At 40.2% G+C, this 19,354-nt stretch overlaps 1 protein-coding gene across 6 annotated transcripts in view; it reads left to right on the forward strand.

The window, feature by feature from the left end:
* The window catches only part of YAP1 (Yes1 associated transcriptional regulator), a 101,307-nt gene that overhangs the window by 59,879 nt on the left and 22,074 nt on the right, over nucleotides 1–19,354 (forward strand). For 2 of the 6 annotated variants that reach the window (XM_081950010.1, XM_081950013.1), the window contains 2 exons: nucleotides 13,765–13,958; nucleotides 15,872–15,919. In XM_081950010.1, coding sequence (XP_081806136.1) covers nucleotides 13,765–13,958; nucleotides 15,872–15,919 — 242 coding nt within the window. The remainder of the gene's footprint in view (nucleotides 1–13,764; nucleotides 13,959–15,871; nucleotides 15,920–19,354) is intronic. The other 4 variants (XM_081950011.1, XM_081950014.1, XM_081950012.1 and 1 more) reach the window with 2 other exon arrangements.

A 19,354-nucleotide genomic window follows, 5' to 3' on the forward strand; every position in this document is an offset into this window, starting at 1 on the left:
TCAAGCCTTGCCGTGGCTTCAGGAACTCTTTACCACACTTTACATCCATGAAGTGACATCGACAGGTTGTACCTGCCAAGAAAAATAGGGGGCAGGGGGCTATTGCAAATCCATCAAACTGTAGAAGAAGAAAAACGAAGTTTGAATGATTATGTGAACCAAAGTACAGAAAAATTGCTGCAGGCTGTGAAAATGGAGAACAGCATAAAAACAACAGAAAGAAAGGCAGAATATAAGGAAAAACAGATCTGGATGACAGATTAAATAGATGGAAAACCAAAGCTTTGCATGGACAGCAGTTGAAAAACATTGAAGGAAAATGTGATGACAACTTGACGTGGACATGGCTTAAGATGGGAACTATCAAGAAAGAAACGGAAAGTTTAATACTGCTGCTCAAGAACAAGCACTACAACTAATGCCATGAAAGCGAAGATACAAAAATCCACTGACAACCCAAACTGCCGACTTTGCAATAACAAAGTCGAAACTGTTTCACATTTAATATGTGAATGCAGCAAAATTGCACAAACTGATTACAAAGCTAGACATGACCGAGTTGCTAAATTAATCCACTGGTCATTGTATAAAAAATATGATTTACCTGTATCCAGAAAGTCATGGGAACATAAAGTGAAAAAGTTATTGAAAATGAGAAGGTGAAGATCTTGTGGGACTTTCGAATACAAACGGATCATCATTTGGAGCATAACACGCCAGATATCACGGTTGTAGAGGGGCCGAAGTGTACAGTTTAATGATATCGCTGTTCCTGGAGATGTTGAAGAAAAAGAACTAGAAAAAATAATGAAATATCGTGACCTGGCCATCGAAACTACATGGCTATGGATAAAGAATGTAACCAGTGATAACCATTGTCATCGGGGCCCTTGGCACCTTGTCCAAGAATTTTATAAGATACATCAACAAATTGCAGCTTCCTGCAGTAACACCAGCAGAACTGCAAAGAACTGCGCTACTCGGAACTTCTTATATTTTAAGAAGGTACTTGATTGATACCTAGGACGCTGGCAGAAAACTGTATCAACCATTAGCACCAGTCAATGGTATTTGTAATGTATTTTTGCATGTTCAATTGGCTGAGATTCATGTTTAATGAATAAAGTATATATAATAATAATAATTTAAAAATGAGGCCTTGAAATATTTTCTGAAAATGTAGGCAAAAAAGTATAAATAATTGAGAAAAGATTGATCAGTTAAGCAATATTATAAAATGGAATGAAGGCCACTTTGAGCTTAAAGCCACGCAGTTGGTACCCCAAACATTGGGGTAGATGCCATATAAATCATCTTTAGGAGAATATATCATTGATGGGGATCAAGCTTGCCAAGCCTTCCAAAGGGGCTGGGATAGGAGGAAGTAGACTCATGCCTTTCAATCAAGACTCATGTTGGCTGGCAAATTTTCAAGAGTTGAAGTCAATGGTGGGTTGCAGGCAGTACGCCCCGGTATGGGCGTACCGGAGCCTGCTCGGAGCACCGGGTGCTGCTTCAGTACGGTGCTCCGGAGGGCCCACCCGGCCAGCCGCGTTCCTTACCTGTCTTTAAAGTCTTCAATGCTTCCGCACACCGCATGTACAGCGCCTGCGCGACGCTCCGCCAATGGCAAGACGCATATGCGTGCGTCCATATGTACGACACTGGGCCTGTTCCAACCGTACCAGTTGGAACGGGATCCGGAACCCACCACTGATTGAAGTCCACATATCTTAAAGTTGTTGAGGTTGAGAAATACTGGTATAGGCAGTGGCCCTTCTAGTATTTGTCATGATGACTTCTAGTCTTGACTTCAGCCTGTTTTACTATGGGAAATGGACTATATTTGGACAGAATCAGGGAAGGGTTCTTCTCCAGAGAAAGAGTGAGTGAACTGCTAAATATCATACTTGAGTTGTTTGTTGATTTGTCAAAAAACATCTGTTTTTTTTTCTTTTTTCTTTTGCTATTTTTCCCCAGGTAATTATTCTTTTCTTTCATCTCTTCTTCTTCACACACTTTACTTGTGAGACTTAGCTAAAATTTATCTGCAAATAAACAAAGGTGAAACAAAGGTCAGACACTAAAAATATATCCTTCAGGAAGTAGGGTAGTACTCAATGCCATTACCTTTTGGGGAGGGACATAACTACTTGGCTTAAGCATTCCATTGTTTCCTAAGATTCTTAAATAACAACATCAGTTAAAATAAGATCTTCAGCATCTAAAAAAGAAATGCATATTACTGTTTTATTTTTGAAACTGCATAGTTTCCCTTTTTGGGTCCACTGTCTATGCTTAGTCAGGACTAAAAGTTTCTTTTATGATTATTTTGTGGTTGGGCTTGTAAACTGTTCTAGGAGGAAGGAAGGAAGGAAGGAAGGAAGGAAGGAAGGAAGGAAGGAAGGAAGGAAGGAAGGAAGGAAGGAAGGAAGGATTATTTATCTAAGGAGAGCAAGAAAAGAGCAAAAACAATGTATTATTATTATTATTTTGTGGTTGGGCTTTTAATCCATTCTGGAAGGAAAGAAGGAAGGAAGGATTGATTGATTATTTATTTAAGGAGAGCAAGAAAAGAACAAAACCAAACTACTACTACTACGTATTATTATTATTATTATTATTATTATTATTATTATTATTATTATTATTATTATTATTATTATTATTATTATTATTATTATTATGTTAATCTTTGGTGAGATTCACAGCCTTTGGGGCTGGTTGGTAGCTCAACAGCTCGAGTCCTAACCAAGGACCTAGGAACTGTTAAGGTTACGTCGAAGGATATAAGCTGTTCCAAGTAGGGTGGTTTTTTGTAGAATCAGAATGTTCAAATCTGATAAATTTAAATTTTCCAAATAGCGAGGTAGTCCTTTAGGTATTGCTCCAAGGGCTCCAATTACAATCGGGACAACACACAATTTCTTTTTCCACAGTCGCTCAACTTCAATTTGCAAGTCCCGGTACTTTGTGATTTTTTCTTGCTGTTTATCTTCAATTTGTGCATCACCAGGTATTGCAATGACAATGAACCATACTTTTTTCTTTTCAATTATTGTTATGTCAGGTGTGTTGTAGGCCAAGTGCCTGTCAGTCTGGATTCTGAAGTCCCACACGATCTTGACTTTCTAATTCTCTAAAACCTTCTCAACCTGATGGTTCCAGTGGTTTTTGCTGTACTCAAATCCAAATTTTTAGCGCAATTTCCAGTGAATAATCTTAGCAACGCGGTCATGGCATTGTAAGTAGTCAGTTTGTGAAATTTTGCTGCACTCGCTGATCAAGTGGTCGACTGTCTCATCTTTCTCATTACAGAGGTGACATTTACTGTTGGTGGTAACATGTTGAATTTTTGCCTTCATGCAGTTTGTGGCTAAGGCTTGTTCTTGAACTGCCAAAATAAAGCCTTCTGTTTCTTTTTTCAGTACTCCTGATCTTAACCAGTTCCAAGTTAGTTTTTGGTCATCTTTGCCTTCAATACTTTTCAAGTATTGGCCATGCATAGCTTTGCTTTTCCAATTTTCAGCTCGCTTATCAATTACTTCTTTCTTATATTCAGCTTTTAACTTAGTTGTCTTCAAAAGGCCTCCTTTATTTACTTCCTTAATCATTGGTTCTTCACTTTTCTGGATGTAATCATTCAAGCTGTGTCTTTCTTCTTCCACAGTCTGCTTTACTTGTAGGAGTCCTTGACCAACTTTTGCTCTTAGTAGATACAATCGGTCAACATCACTTTTAGGGTGCAAAGCATGATTCATTGTCATAAGCTTCCTTGTTTTTCTGTCCAAATTGTCCAACTCCATCTGGGTCCAGTCAATTATTCCTGCAGAGTATCGAATTACAGGTATAGCCCAAGTATTTATGGCTTTTATGATGTTTCCTCCACTCAGTTTGGACTTTAATATCTTGCGAATTCGTCGAATGTACTTGGCTGAGGTTAATTCTTTGACTTTATTATACATTAAGTCAGAGGCCTCTAAAATCCCCAAGTACTTGTAGCCTTCTTCTGGTTTTACTGCCTTTATCATTTCTTCATTCTCAAGTTGTATTCCATCATCTTCTAGGACCTTGCCTGCCTTGGTTGCCATTGTTGCACATTTGTCAATTCCAAACTGCATACCAATGTCTTGGCTAAATTCTTTTGTGTTTTCAATTAATAAATTCAGTTCAGCTTTTCTTTTACCAAACAACTTCAAATCATCCATGTACACCAAGTGTGAAATTTTCAGTCCTTTCTTTGCAAGTTCGTATCCACAGTTCACCTTCTTCAAAATGGTTGTCATTGGTAGCATTGAGAGTATAAAAAGTAGGGGTGAAAGGGAAAATGCCTCGTTTAATTTCAACTTTACCCAGTTCTTCTCCATTAGCCATAAGCTTCGTTTTCCAGAGGTTCATTGAAGTTTCCATGGATTTTTGTATGTTGCTGCTAATGCCAAAGATTTTCAGGCATTTCTGGATCCAGCTGTGGGGAACCGAATCAAACGCTTTCTTATAGTCTATCCTATCTTGGTTCATCTTTTCTTTGAATTCTTTAGGATTAACTTGTCAATCAGCAGTTGGTCCTTTGTTCCTCTTGAATTTTTGCAGATCCTTTCTGTTCTACAGGAAGCAAATCATTTCTTTCCAAGTTTCCGTAAATTTAGTTTGCAATGATACCAGTAAGGAGCTTGTATGTTGTTGGCAAACAGGTGATTGACCTATAGCAGTAATGGCGAACCTTTTTTGGCTCACGTGCCATAAGTGGGGGGAGCGCAGGGGGGTCATGTGCAGGCATGCCACACCCATAATGCAATGCGCGACCTCCCCCCCAGTGCGCATGCGTGCACTACAGGCGCCCCCCCATTTTTGCATGCTTTTTTCGCCCTCCCCAGGCTCCAGAGGCTTTATAGGAGCATGGGGAGGGCGAAAACAGCCTCCCCCGCCCCCCTGGAAGCCCTCTGGAAGCTTCAGGGACCTTCAGGAGGCTTCCCTGAAGCCTCCAAAGCAGTGAAAACGACCCTCCGAGCAAACCGGAAGTCCATTCCCAAACTTCCGGTTTGCCCGTAAGGCTTTTTTTTTGCGCTCCGGAGGCTTCAGGGAAGCTCATGAAGCCTCTGGAGGGCCTCCAGGGGGCGGCGGGGAAGGCTCTTTTCGCCCTATTGGATTTATTGGATTTATAAAGCCAATAAATCCAAATCCTCCCCAGGCTCCTATAAAGCCCCTGGAGCCTGGGGAGGGCGAAAAATGGCTTTAAAAAGGGGTGAATTCTGCTGGCCAGCTGACAGGGCAGCGCCTCGCGTGCCCTGACAAATGCCTCCACGTGCCACAGGTTCACCATCACTGACCTATAGTTTCCAGGGTCCTTTCCTTTTTATTTATCTTTTTGGATTTATTATTATTATTATTATTATTATTATTATTATTATTATTATTATTATTATTATTATTATTATTATTATTATTATTATTATTATTATTATTATGATGTTAATCTTTGTTGAGATTCATAGCCTTTGGGGCTGGTTGGCAGCTCAACAGCTCGAGTCCTAACCAAGGACATAGGAACTGTTAAGGTAATGTCAGAGGATATAAGCAGTTCCATTATTATTATATTGGGCTTTTAATCTGTTCCAGAAGGAAGGAGGAAGGAAGGAAGAAAGGATTGATTATTTAGCTAAGGAGAGCAAGAAAAGAACAAAACCAAACATATTATTTTGTGGTTGGGCTTTTAATCTGTTCCAGGAAGAAGGAAGGAAGGATTATTTAGCTAAGGAGAGCAAGAAAAGAACAAAACCCTGGACTCTGATGGCAAGTGTGAGGCAGGCTGCTTTTCAACAGCAAAAGGAGGCTTCCTTGTAAATGAACATTTTGCTTATGATAAATGTATTTCAGATTTCTGTGCCAAGGAAATTGTTCCCTTTACAATTCCAGTTATATGAGTGCTTACTCCAGTTTAAGGACCAACACCTCCCCCCCAAAAAAGGTCAAAATTAATTGCTTGTATTCTAATTTTTTTCCCTTGGTGAACTTGTACAGAAAATGGTGGAGTATGCCTACATTGCCTGTCCTTTCTGTTAGAATTTCTTGGAGTGATAAAAGAGGCATCGTGAAATCCTGCAGTGGAAGGATTAATTATTAGAAATCATTTTTTCACCTCCCCCCCTATCCGGAGGGAAGAGAAATTCGGGATTTAGCAATTTAGAAATTGCTGGACTCACTTCACAGTGCTTTACAACCCTCTCTAAACAGTTTACAGAGTCAGCCTATTGCCCCCAACAATCTGGGTCCTCATTTTACTGACCTTGGAAGGATGGAAGGCTGAGTCCACCTTGAGCCTGGTGAGATTTGAAACTGCCAGGATTGAACTCTTGGCAGTGAGTAGTAAGTTAATCAGCCTGCAATTCTGCTTTCTAACCACTGCGCCACCACAGCTCTTGATGTTGTTGAACATAAAGGTAGTGCTTTGGATAGAAGTTATAGATCTCTAGATATATTGGATAGGAAAGGTTGCTTCATCTCCCAAAAGCATTCTTTGTTTGACTGCCCTGCATACCTTGCTTCCTTGATACCCTCCTTCTTAAAAAGTGGTTGCTTACAATTCTGTGTGGAAAGTAGAAGATTCCAAAGTTTACTTATGAAAACTTTAAAATCTGTTTGACGAATAAATATTTATTTAATATTATTTATAATAAGGATAATAATAATTTACATTTACTGATTTACATCTACTAATGTGCTAACAGTAATCCCTTGTGAACCCTTGGCTTAAGAACTAAGGAAGAAGTTAACCATCAAAGTAAACAGAATTAAAGGACTGGGACCTATACTGCAGAAACCGTCTGTTTCAACACAAGATTCAGAATGTAATCAAAATAAGCAGCTCTAATAGATATCCTATTATTCAAGCACTGTGGAAATCAAATGCATTGAGTTTTGGTCATCACAGAATAATTCTTCCTCGCCAGTTAATGAAGCAAAAACACATCTGCTTTTCCTTACATTAGTTTTGCAGAACTCAAATATTGGTAATGAAATGCAGCATCTTGTTTGCATTTTCCATTTAGTTCAGCTTTTATGGGAAAGTTTCCAATTGACCCACTGTGGCTCTTGACAGGCAGGTAGAGAACTTCAAGCAAGTTTTTTTGTCCGAAGTTTTCCGTATAGCATAGTACTAATAGAGAGGCGAAGGCAAAGTTCTGGAGGACGGAGGAAGTAGGAGTAGCAGAAGTAGAAGGAAATGGAGGAGGAGGAGGTAAGCAGGTGTTAGCAAGCAATGTAAGTATATGTTTTGGTGAGTAAAATATGCAGGATTATGCACACAAGTTCTCACTTGTATATCCCTTTTCCTGAAGATCTAAACAGGCATCCAATAAGCCTTTGGGAGCAAAAAAATAAAATATATTCCTGTTTTAATGCTTGACAAAGTAATCCTGCTGACACTGTCTTCATAGAGACAGTGATCAGGGTATTTAGTCTAGGTCAGTGATGGCTAACCTTTTTGCCATCGCGTGCCAAAAGCGGGGGGAGCGCAGGGTGTGTGTACCCACACCCATAATTCTATGCGCCGATACCCGCGCATGCAGGCCCACCATCCCTGCGCTTTCCCTGCTTTTGACATGCGATGGTACGGTGGACCAGTTTTTACCCTCCCCAGGTTCCAGACCCTTTCTAGGAGCCTGGGGGGATGCAAATAGCTCCCTCCCCCGAGGCCCTCTGAAGGCTAGAAACAGCCCATTTTCGGACTTCTGGGTTGCCCGTTGGGCTGTTTTTCTCCCTCCAAAGGCTTCAGGAAGCTTCTCTGAAACCTCTGGAGGGAGAAAAACAGACCAACACGCAAACCGGAAGTTGATTCCCGAAACTCCGGTTTGCGTGTTGGGTTGTTTTCAGGGAAGCCTCTGGAGGGTGAAAAACAGCTGAAAATCAAGGCGGAAATCAGCTGGCGCGCTGGAGCTGACAGGGCAACGTCTTGCGTACCCTCAGAAATGACTCTGCGTGCCACCTGTGGCATGTGTGCCATAGGTTCGCCATCACGGGTCTAGGTAGACTTGATCAAACTTCTTCCACAACGTTACTCAAAAAACTAAAAATAGGAGAAACGGAAAGGATAATGCTTTTGGTAATGTGGGTAAAGGGACATGTTCTCAAGTAAATAAATGTCCGGTTTTTATTGGGAGTAACCCAGATTTCAATCTAGCATGGGCAGCTATGTACATTTTAAAAACAAAACAAATTTTAAAAAACCTGTCATATTTTAAAAGCTACATTTCAGATTTGTAGACCTTTTCTAAAACTTCTAAAACTCTAAAGTTTTGAGAAGAAAGGGTGTACTATTCCTTTTGCTAAATGAGCTCATTTCTCTCTAGGGATGCAGAGAAGATTCTTTCCCATCATGACTCAATCTTCTCAGCATCTCTCTATAGACTGGAGAAGGAGTAGATGGAGTTCTGTTCTTTTTGTATTGGACAAATGCAAAATGGCATGAGTGCCCCTTGCTTGTTATTTTCTCTAAATTATGGCTTAGAAAACTAGGTAACTAGAACTTGATGGACTCGGATCGCTTCTTTTTTTCAGAATTGCCCACACCACCGTATTCTGCACTAATTGTAGTTTCCAAATACTCCTCCAAGGGTAGCCCCATGTAGAGTGCATTGCAATAGTCCTGGTGTGAGATGACCAGGGGCTTGAATGACTGAACACAGGGACTCCCAATCCAAGAAATGATGCAACTGGCATACAACATAGAGTTGTGGAAAATTTCTTCTAGGCCAGACTGCCACCCGCTCTTTGAGCAGAAGTAGCAAGTCCCAGGAGAACCCCAAGTTGTGCACCGAGCCCTCTCTAAGGTAGTGCAACCCAATCCAGAACTAGAGATGCTAAACTCCTGGATCTCAAAGCTCCATGTACCCAAAGCCATTTGGTCTTGCCAGAGTTAAGTCAAAGGTTGAGTTTTAGTCCAAGACCCTCATAGCCTCCATCCACTGCAAGAAGGCAAAGACAACATCACTTGGGTCACCATAGAAAGCTCAGTACCATCCACGTTCTGATAATACTTCAACCTATGGTGATGTATGACTTCACCCAGCAGCTTCATATAGAAGCTAGATAGGGGTAGACAGGAGAGTACCAGTAACCAAGCCCTGCAGCACATCACAAGAAGCCAAAGTGGATTGGATCTCTCACTCCCTATCAGCACCACAGCCTTGAAGAAAGGAGCCAGACCAGCATAAAATGGTGCTACCCTGCCTCAAACAGTGAGACCAAAAGGACACCATGGTATGGAAGGCTGCTGAGATTGAGTTAAGGATGTTGGTACCACACCGATCCTGACTGGAAGGGGGTCCAGATAATCCATTTTATCCAGGACCCTCTTCAAGCAACCACCTTCCCTAAAAATGGAAAGTTGGAAACTGGACGAAAATTGTCCAGGCAGGTGGGGGTCAGGATATATTTTGTTTTAGAAGGGGGCAAACCAGAGCCAGGAATGTCCCTTCCTGCAGTGAGGAATTAATTGAAGCCACCTGGTGGTCACCATCCTGGAAGCTGTCACCAACCAGGAGGGATAAAGATCTAACTGACAGCATCGGGGACCCTGCCCACTTTTATCAAGTCCATCAGGATCAAACTGTTCCCAGGTAACTAGGTAAGACCTTTCCCCAGGCATTTCACATAGACCCACCCGAGTTCCAACAAGGAACAAATCTGAATGATTTTGTTCATCAGGTATGGAGCAAAGGCCTCTGTGCAACCATGAAGATAATTATTCGAAACCCATCCACCCTAGTCCAGGAGGGACCACGCAATCCTGAACAGAGCCACCGGGCGACAGTAGATGTAATAAGGGGCAGAGAAAGGATGGATGAATCACCGGTCATAGCTGCCATAAGATGGGCCTTAATGGCAGCTCTGAGTCATGTCCAATCAAGAGTCCTCCCTCATCTTCCTCCAGCAGCGCTCTAACATTTTCCCCCTGAAAATAAGACAGGGTTTTATTTTCTTTTGACCCCCAAAATAAGCACTTGGCCTTATTTTTGGGGACGTCTTATTATTTTTGAGGTGCAGGAGATGGCGAGCGTGGTCACCTCATGTCTGCTACTGTGTTGCAATATTTTTGAGAGGGGCTTATTTTCGGGGAGGGCTTATTTTCAGGGGAGGGCTTATTTTAGCGCATGTGCTCAAAAGCCCAATTGGGCTTATTATCCAGGGATGTCTTATTTTCGGGGAAACAGGGTAGGTGGCTCTTAACCCTTTTCAAAACCCACAACTCCTCCATGAAACTGTTTACTGGAAAGTCAAACAGCTTGGTGATACGTTATATTACACTTTCTCACTGAAGGCTAATAGTTTTTAATTCACTTATGCAAGTAGAGATACTCTTATATAGAAGAAAAGCCTACTTTGCTTTGTGTTATATCAAATGACTAACATGAAGAAATACCTTGTTTTTCCTTGGTGTAGGTGTATATGGTCATAAATACTTAAGAAAGTGTATTGAAACCAGTACCCCTCCCTCCATCTATATGGACATGGGAATTCTGGAGAACATCTCATTATGTATCTAAAGCCAGCATAGTCTTCCATTTTTCTATTGAGACTTGTGCCTTTTAAGTTTGCCCACAATGTATAAAATGTGAATGTTCAAATAAAGAGCCTTTTCAGTTCATTATTTTTAAATAGACATAGCATTAAATCCTACCTACAACTTAACCGGAGTGTAAAGCCCTTTGAACATAGTTGGATTTGGTTCTAAAAAAACATGGATATACTTGTTTACGATTTGGTTCTTTCTGTTTACTAAGTACCGGTTGTTAAGACTTTCCAGGGTTTTGGTCTTCAGATTTATTTATTTTTTTAAAAAGAAAGAAATACTACACAGTTGCCTTTTAGACAGAATGAGAAGGGTGTGTATAATAAACTGGATTTTTGATAATTTCAGAAGGATAACCGGATAATGTACTGCATTAGAGCAGCAAGAAGGTGACTAGACAACATTCTTTCCTAAAATTACCCTTGTTAAAAGGCATGGTGGTGTCATGAAACTAAGATAGGTAAACAGTATATTACTAACTTGTTCCCTTCACTTCTTCCAAATCCCTTTTCCTCCTAAATCCTCAGTGAAACAAAGACTTGTTTTCTTCTTGTCTGCCTGTGAGGTCTTTGGTACTTGCCCTATGTGGGTGTATACCCCATATTTAAATACTTCTCTGCTACTGAAGAAAAGAAAGAACAGGAAACAGATAAATCCAAATTCTAGTAGATAAAGGACTACATATTTACTTTTCCCCTTTCCTCAATTTAGGCACCATTGAAAAAGCGGTTATGTTTTGAAGCCGCTAAAGAGACATTGAAAGTATACAACAAAAAGAACTCCCGATGGGAGACTTGCATTAAGTTTGAAACTTAATTTGTATGGGTTTTCTAGACCAGTGTTTCTCAAACTTGGCGACTTTAAAGTCCTGTGGACTTCAACTCCCAGAATTCCCCAGCCAGCTATGCTGGCTGGGGGATTCTGGGAGTTGAAGTCCACAGGACTTAAAGTTGCCAAGTTTGAGAAACACTGTTCTAGACTCTCACATTCGGTCCTTCCTTCCTTCAACATAATCATTCTCTTGTGTCAATAATGTTAATAATCTCTTTAAAATACGTTATTTTTCTATTTCACTCATGGATTGAAAGTTGTAGAGTTCAGTGTCACTGCTCAAAGATATCTGTCAAAGTTTTTTTTTTAAAAAATGTTTGCTTTCTTTTTATTTATTTATTAACTTATTTATTGCCTTTTCTATTAAGGGCAAGACAGTCCTTGAAGTCTCTTATTATAGAGAGAGAATGCAAAGACTGAGTAGTACTTTTGTGTCTATATTTCTCTTTATCAGAGATGTTATTAGAGACACTGTGCTTGTAAATGTTAATCATTGTGTATTTTGGACCTGGCTTAGAATCAGTTGAGAGATTGAAAAATGTTTGGTTCTTATTGTCACATGCCTTTAAAAAAAAAGCCTCATTTTGATTTACAGCCCAGTAGAACTGGTTGGATTGTCTGTTTACAACCGAAATGGAAACTCGCACATTTTCTACATGAGCCTATATCTTAAAATGTATTTTATTTCTATGACCTAGGAGAAACCCAGCTGACTAAAACATGTAATTGGAATACGCTGTTTTGCCCAACTGCTTGAATTAATTTAAATAGATTTTGAGAAGGCTGGCTACAAAGAAAGTTTGTGCGGTCTCTAACCTCTTTTTTTCTCTTCAGTTGCTATTTTGATTTCAGTTTAATTCTTCCTTTCATTTAGCCATGTTGTTCTGCTTGAAATAATATTGATAATAATAAGAGCGGAGGTGGCACAGTGGTTAGAGAGCAGTACTGCAGGGTACTTCAGCTGACTGCTAGCTGCAGTTCAGCAGTTCAAATCTCACCAGGCTCAAGGTTGACTCAGCCTTCCATCCTTCCGAGGTGGGTAAAGTGAGTACCCAAATTGTTGGGGGCAATAGGCTGACTGTAAACCGCTTAGAGAGGGCTATAAAAGCACAATGAAGTGGTATATAAGTCTAAGTGCTATTGCTAGTGCTCATAAGGGTATCACTAAATATTAATCACATGTCTGCATATATTATGATCATTTTCTGAGGACTTCCTTTGATACACAAACTAAATTTTGTACATATATACTGATACTATGATTTCAATTTTAAACTGTCTCCAGGATTTATCTTTGTGCAGTATTGGCAATCTCTTTGAAATTCCGAGAGAGACAGAGAGAGTGAGTGAGTGACAGACAGACAGACAGAGAGACCCATCTGGATGGCCTTTATTAGAAGTATTAACAAGACAACTTTCCTTTCCCTACTCATCTAGATTTTCCTCTGCAGCCTGTGAGATTTTTTAACATTATTATCCCTTCAGATTTAAACTTACGATATGTGTTGGCAAACTCAGAACATAAATTTGCCTTTTTCCATCTCATGTTAGCATTATTGATTTGTTAAATTTACAGGTAGTCCTCGACTTTTGACCATATATGGAGCCCAACATTTCTGTTGTTAAGTGAGACATTTGTTAAGTGAGGTTTGGCCCATTTTACGACCTTTCTTGCCACAGTTGTTGAGTGAATCACTGCAGTTGTTCAGTTAGTAACACAATTATTAAGGAAACCGGGCTTCCCCGTTGTCAGGTTATTTGACTCCAGGACATTGCAACGGTCATAAATATGAGTCAGTTGTCCAGCACCTGAATTTTGATCACATGACTACGGGGATGCAGCAATGGTCATAAGTGTGAAAAAAGATTGCAAGTCACTTTATTCCATTGCTGTTGTACTTTGAATGGTCACTAAACAAACCTGTATAAGTCGAGGACTACCTGTGTTTGCCCCTCATCTCGCTGTGGGCCTACTCTAGCGTTAAAAATAGTAAACGAGATATATTTATACTTGAAAATGGGAATTCTTACTCTATTTCCTTTCTGACCTCACTTCCTGTTCTCAGTATCCTTTAATGTGAGGAAACTATTATATTTGGCCCCAATTATTACATCCATTAAGATAGTGGCCCCCTACCTTTTGGGCACTAGGGACCGGTTGCATAGAGAGAGATTTTTCTGTGCATCCCATGATTGGGACCGCTTGTTTGTCCAGCCCGGTTTCTGGCATTCTGCGGACCGGTGCTAGTTCACAGCCTGGGGGTTGGGGCCCCCTGCATCAAGGCATGTATATTCATTATATAACATTAGGATTTTGGGGGAATACGACCGCTTTACAGTGCCTGCTCTTTTGTTTGCTTCTACAGCTATGAACCAGAGAATCAGCCAAAGCGCTCCAGTGAAACAGCCACCGCCATTGGCCCCCCAAAGTCCTCCCGGTGGAGTCCTGGGAGGGGGCACTTCCAATCAACAGCAACAGATAAGACTGCAGCAGCTACAGATGGAAAAAGAAAGGTTGCGACTGAAGCATCAAGAACTGCTTCGGCAGGTGAGGCCACAGGTTAGAAAACACAACTTCAACTATAATATGATAACTTGTTGCTTATGCATGAGAGTGGCATTGTGCTTTTCAGCACTGCAATTCTAGCAAGCATCAGTAGAGAGAGGGAAGTCGCCAATCATATAACTTGCCCCAGCAAGCAACAAATCAGACTCTTTGATCCTTTCGAAATGTTTCCTTTGTGACAGTTTGTGGTGCTGGGCTGTTTCTGGCATGGTGCTCTTTCTCATTGCTGACAACTCTTGCTTCCTGGACAACTTGCTGAGTAGCTCTGCAACTGTATTAATGCTCTGCATGGTCAGAGCTCATCTGACTGAATTTTCCAGCTTATATGATGGATGGCATGTGTGAATCGGATCTGGTCTTGCTGTGTTTGTGAAGAGTATCGAAACTTCGGCCTTTCTGTACAAAAAACCAAAGCTGTTCCTTGTTTTTAAGGACGTGATGCATCGTTCCATTTTCCGTCAGGGCTCACCAGGGGATTTTGGAAGTTGACAAACAAGGCCTAAGGATATTGGCCCTGTTGCCTATCTCAAGCATCTAGAACTTAAATATAAAAATATTTATCTCTCTAGGTATCGTAATTTAACAGTCCTTGAAGAATCCATGCTCCGCATATACCCAAACCTTTTTTAAAAAGTCATCTAAGCCTGTTTCTGTTCAACAGATCTTGTGGAAGTGAATTCCATAAAGTAATGAATTTCAGGAAACTTATCATCATAGTATTTTACTGAGCCCTCTTCCATGGATGTGGATCCTTGCAGAATGCACATGTCAGTGTGCTAATTGCATAGTTCATTATGACCGTCTGCTTCGTAAGAGAGAAAATGAAAGGCGTGTGGGGGGGGATTCATCCATGTTAGGTAATGTTTATGTGGTTGGAGTAATGTTAGTAACTCTCAGAAGAAAACTTTAAAACGGATTAACCCAGGTCTTTTATACGTCAGTTTAAATTTCGTTCTTTGAAACCCCAAGTACTTTTCTTAAATGTAAGCTGATTTGTTGCTTTTGCTTTTGTGTGTGTGTGTGTGTGTAACCCTGGAGGCCTGAGCCCAAAGAAACATTGAAGTTTCTTTTCCAAAACCTTTGCTCTCAGTCATTGCTTGCTGTCCTAGATCTTTTGCTAATGATTGATTAGCTCCTTGTCTCCAGTGCTTTGCATCATGTTTTGTGAAGGTTGTGGAGCATTGCAGATTCCCTAACCGCTTTTGGAGAAACTTTTTAAAACCTCTTTTTCCTTGCTTTTTTTGGGTGGCGGTTCTTGCATCAGGCAGTATTTATCCTATCCTTGGAGATCATTTCTTCAGGCTTTTGCCTTCATCATTCCTTGCTTTTTCTGCCCTTGTTCTAGAGGCAGTTAGACTTTATACTAAAATAATATTGAAAGGAATAAATACTCCATTTAAACTGGATCATTACGGGGTGTCTCCTTTAAAAAAATAATAATAATCATGAGTTGCCTCTGGACAAGTTAAAAATAACAGCTTCCTAAGCTGAATTTTCTTAACTTTTGCCTATAACTGCTTTGCTATTAATATAAAACAAATTCAAATTCCGCCAGGCCAGCATGCTTTTAGAAAAGGCTTCTAATTTGGGATTTCTTTTCTTAAGTATCTTCTTCTCAAGAAGATAACTAACGTCAAGCCAGGCAGTGTCCAGACTACTTCTTTTTGTCCCCTGTATGTTTAAGCAAAACCATGTGCTCTGTAAGCACTCCTAAACGTCTTATTCCATTATGCAGCAAACTTTGCCATCTCTTAACCAACTTATCCCTTGTCATCTGTGGCTGCTTTAGGAACTTCCCTCTTGAGAACATTAAGAAGAGGATGAGTAAAGTCAAGGTAGCCTAGCCATCCCTGTCATAAGACACAAAAAAAAGTAATGTTGACCCATCTTATTTTTTTTGCTCTTAGGCGTTGCGGAATATCAATCCCAGCACAGCAAATGCTCCAAAACGTCAGGTAGGCTCATAACAAATGTTTCAGCAAAATAAGAAACATTTTCTTTTGACTTAGATCAGCTGTGCAAGGTGCTTGGGTTTCGTTTGTATTTTAATACCCTGGCATGCTTAAAAAGCAGCTATGTGTATCTCCCCACTCCTCCAACACATATGCCCACAAACAACTTGAAGATGGTATGGTCATATTTGTCATTGCTGGTTTCAGGGATCAGAAGAAGCTGCTTAGTTTTCTAGTTCTCTCCTAGACTTGTGTAACTTTGAATCTCTAAAGCATATAAATTGGCCTATAAAGCTAAGGACTCTTATTTCAGCTTCAAGGAGCTAAGTTGCCTCAACTGTTGGTTTTTTTAAAAACTTGGCAGTCAATCTTACAAATGTTCCTTCTGTAGAAAATAGGCTTAAAATGGAAAATATCAAGTCGGCTGAATATTTTCTAAGGATTTAAAAATTATATTAACTGCCAATTCTCATTTTCAGATCTGCTGTGCAAGTCAATATGTCACATTTAAATATTACCTCAGAGAAATCTTGTAATGGCCACCCTGTGATATAGTGTTTCAAATTTTGCCAATTGAGGAGCTGGATAATAACACTGAATCTTATACTGGGATAGATTAGGAATGGACCTCTATATGGAAGAATTTTGCTACAGCATTTTGTTGAAAAGAAATGTTTTGGGGTAAAGAAAATAGTGACATACAATTTCATTCTGTCTGTCACATTTCTGGGAGAGTCTCACATTTTTATCTTCTCACAAGCCTTCAGTAATAGCATTATGTTCTCCTGTGCACTGCTTGGAGACTCCATGCATGGGTTATAGCTTCTGCCTATTAGCCCAGAGACTGAGTTTAGATTGTTTGGATATGCCTCCTTGGCTTGACTGGATCCAGTTCTTAACTCAGTCTAAGCCCAAAGAGACGTAGCATTATGATTTATCAAAGGTCAATTGATTTCAGTTATAGCCAAGGCAAAATTAAAGCCTGGTTATCTTGGTTAAAAATAAGTACTTATTCCTAATTCTGGATTAGGTTTAGTGTTTATCATATTATTCCTATGCCCTGTGTTTGGAAGCTGGCAGAATTAATGCAATGATGTTATTTTAATTTTTACATCCCAGTAACCAACTTTGTTTTAATCAGTGTATGGACTCTGTTATTGTTTATTGGAGATGTTTTATTTTTCTGCACGCCATTTTCACTGGCAGAGTGCTCAGACCACCACAGGCACCCCCGACACGAGTGACATCGAGCTGACCACACACACCTTTCCACCCCCCACCCCGAAGTCAAACATAACTGTGATGCGGCCCTCAATGAAATCGAGTTTAACACCCCTGGCCTAGACCAAAGTAATCAGATTTTGAAAACTGTAACCCCTTTGCCCTTAACTTCCTTGCAACCTTTCCAGATGGTTCAAAAATGTTGTTTTAAAATCCTGCTCTAAAATACAAGTTTTAAGTCTATAAGTTAGACTAATTTCTACCTCAAGAAGTTGAAAAAAAAATTCAGAAGTGGAACTAGTTAACTAGAAGATGTGTTGAAAAAGAGACTAGACACAGCCATTCATCAGGGACACTTTAATTTGGATTCCCGAACTTGACAGTACATAAATTACTGCTTCCTATTCTAGAATTCCTAATAATAAATAATTGAATACAAATGTTTAAACAGATTCAGCAGAAAGGTATTAGCATCGTGCATTGGCTCCAGCAACTTAGCTATAAAGAAAATTAGTGGTTAACCTAAAGTCTTAGGACTACAATTTGACAATTTTTAATAAATATTTTTTGAAGAAGTCAGAATGAAGAATGAATGGAAATAACGTACCGTCTTGATAGATACAGGTTCATAAACCTGGAAGACTATTTAAAAATGCAGTCTGAAATGATCATAGAGAATACAGTCCGCAAAGGATGCTGCCATATTAGTTGGTGTAATAATATGCTCAGGTAAGGCCTTTCTGGATATGGCAGTTATATTAAATAACTGATTTGTCTTGATCTTAAACTGATAGTTTGAAATAGCTGAGGCAGTTGCAGATAAGTAACTGGTTAGTGGAAATAATCTAGGGATCAGTCTTTGCAATGTTCTTAGATTTATTCTTAAATACCATTTGGGGAAAACAGTGCTAATTGCACTGTTCTTCTGAGATCAACAAATTAAGCCCAATTTATATGTAGTTAAAACCATAGCACTAGAATTATTTCATGCACCGAAGACCTTAAACCCCTCTTTATTAAACTCATTACGTTCACAACTCTACGCTGTTGTGAAGAGTGAGACTGTGTGCTCTCTCAAGATTTCGGTGTAAGACTGAGCTCATCTGTGTTGAATTTCCTGGCAAAATGTGTATTAATGTTTTTAATAAAAGTGCATATGATCACAAGTCTGTTTGTGATGTTCCATCTTCTCCAGTGTGGCTCAACATTTTGCCAGACCTCAAAAACACATACTACTAATTCCACATTGCAGTGCTATGTGTGTTGACTGTGGGAGGACTAATGAGAGGCTTGAATACTAACTATTGTATCTGAATACAGAAGAGCTGGTTATAGAAGTATTGCAACAGGCCATACAGAACCCTGATTTATACAGACTTAAAAAAAAAAACCAAGGTAGGAAAAATCTCCTGTAGTAGCTTCATGCAAGATGATTAGTCCAATTAAATAAAGTCCTGGGATAGATATTATTGATGTCTCATGTTACTTCAAAATCAATGTGAATAGGACAAACGTTGGGCTCAGGAAATACTGCAATGCAGTGACGTGCGGTGAGGTTTATGACTGGTGAGGCACTGACACAGTGCTGGGTTTCAAATATTTTTAGACTTGTGGACTTCAACTTCCAGAATTCCACAGCCAGGCATGCTCAGTTCCAAAAGCGACAGCATTTGTTTTTCTCCTTTGCTCCTTCTTTCTTTTTCTTTTTCTTCTCCTTCCCCTCCTTCCTCCCTCTCTCCCTTCCTCCCCCTCTCTCAAACACACACATACACACACACACAGAAGTTGGATTGGACTATCTCTCCTACCCCTTCCCTCTCTCACTCACTCTCAAACAAACCCCCCCACACACAAAAGTTGGATTGGATATCTTTTCCAGTGGCTTGAAAGCAGCTCCTCTGCCATCCCCCCCCCCATTCCCCTGCTGCCTTTCCCAAACACCTCCACCATTTCAAATGCAGCCTGCTGTCTGGGTGGGAAATGCCTGGAACACAATAAAGCCCACCCACCACCTCCTGCTGGCAGGCTGGGGTGAGAGGAGAGGCAGAGAAGCCGGAGGGGAGCCGAGCCGAGCCTTCCAAAAGAAAGAGGCTGGGGGGAAGTGTGTGTACTACAGCATGGCTCTTTGCCTGGCTTCCTGCCTCCTCCTGTGATCTCCTCAGTGCTCGCTTGTGCTCTCCCTCCCCAAGTGTAGTTTGATTGCAGGTAGAGCCACGT

The sequence above is a fragment of the Natrix helvetica genome (assembly GCF_964273705.1).
Source record: "Natrix helvetica genome assembly, chromosome: 4".
Lineage (NCBI taxonomy): Eukaryota > Metazoa > Chordata > Lepidosauria > Squamata > Natricidae > Natrix > Natrix helvetica.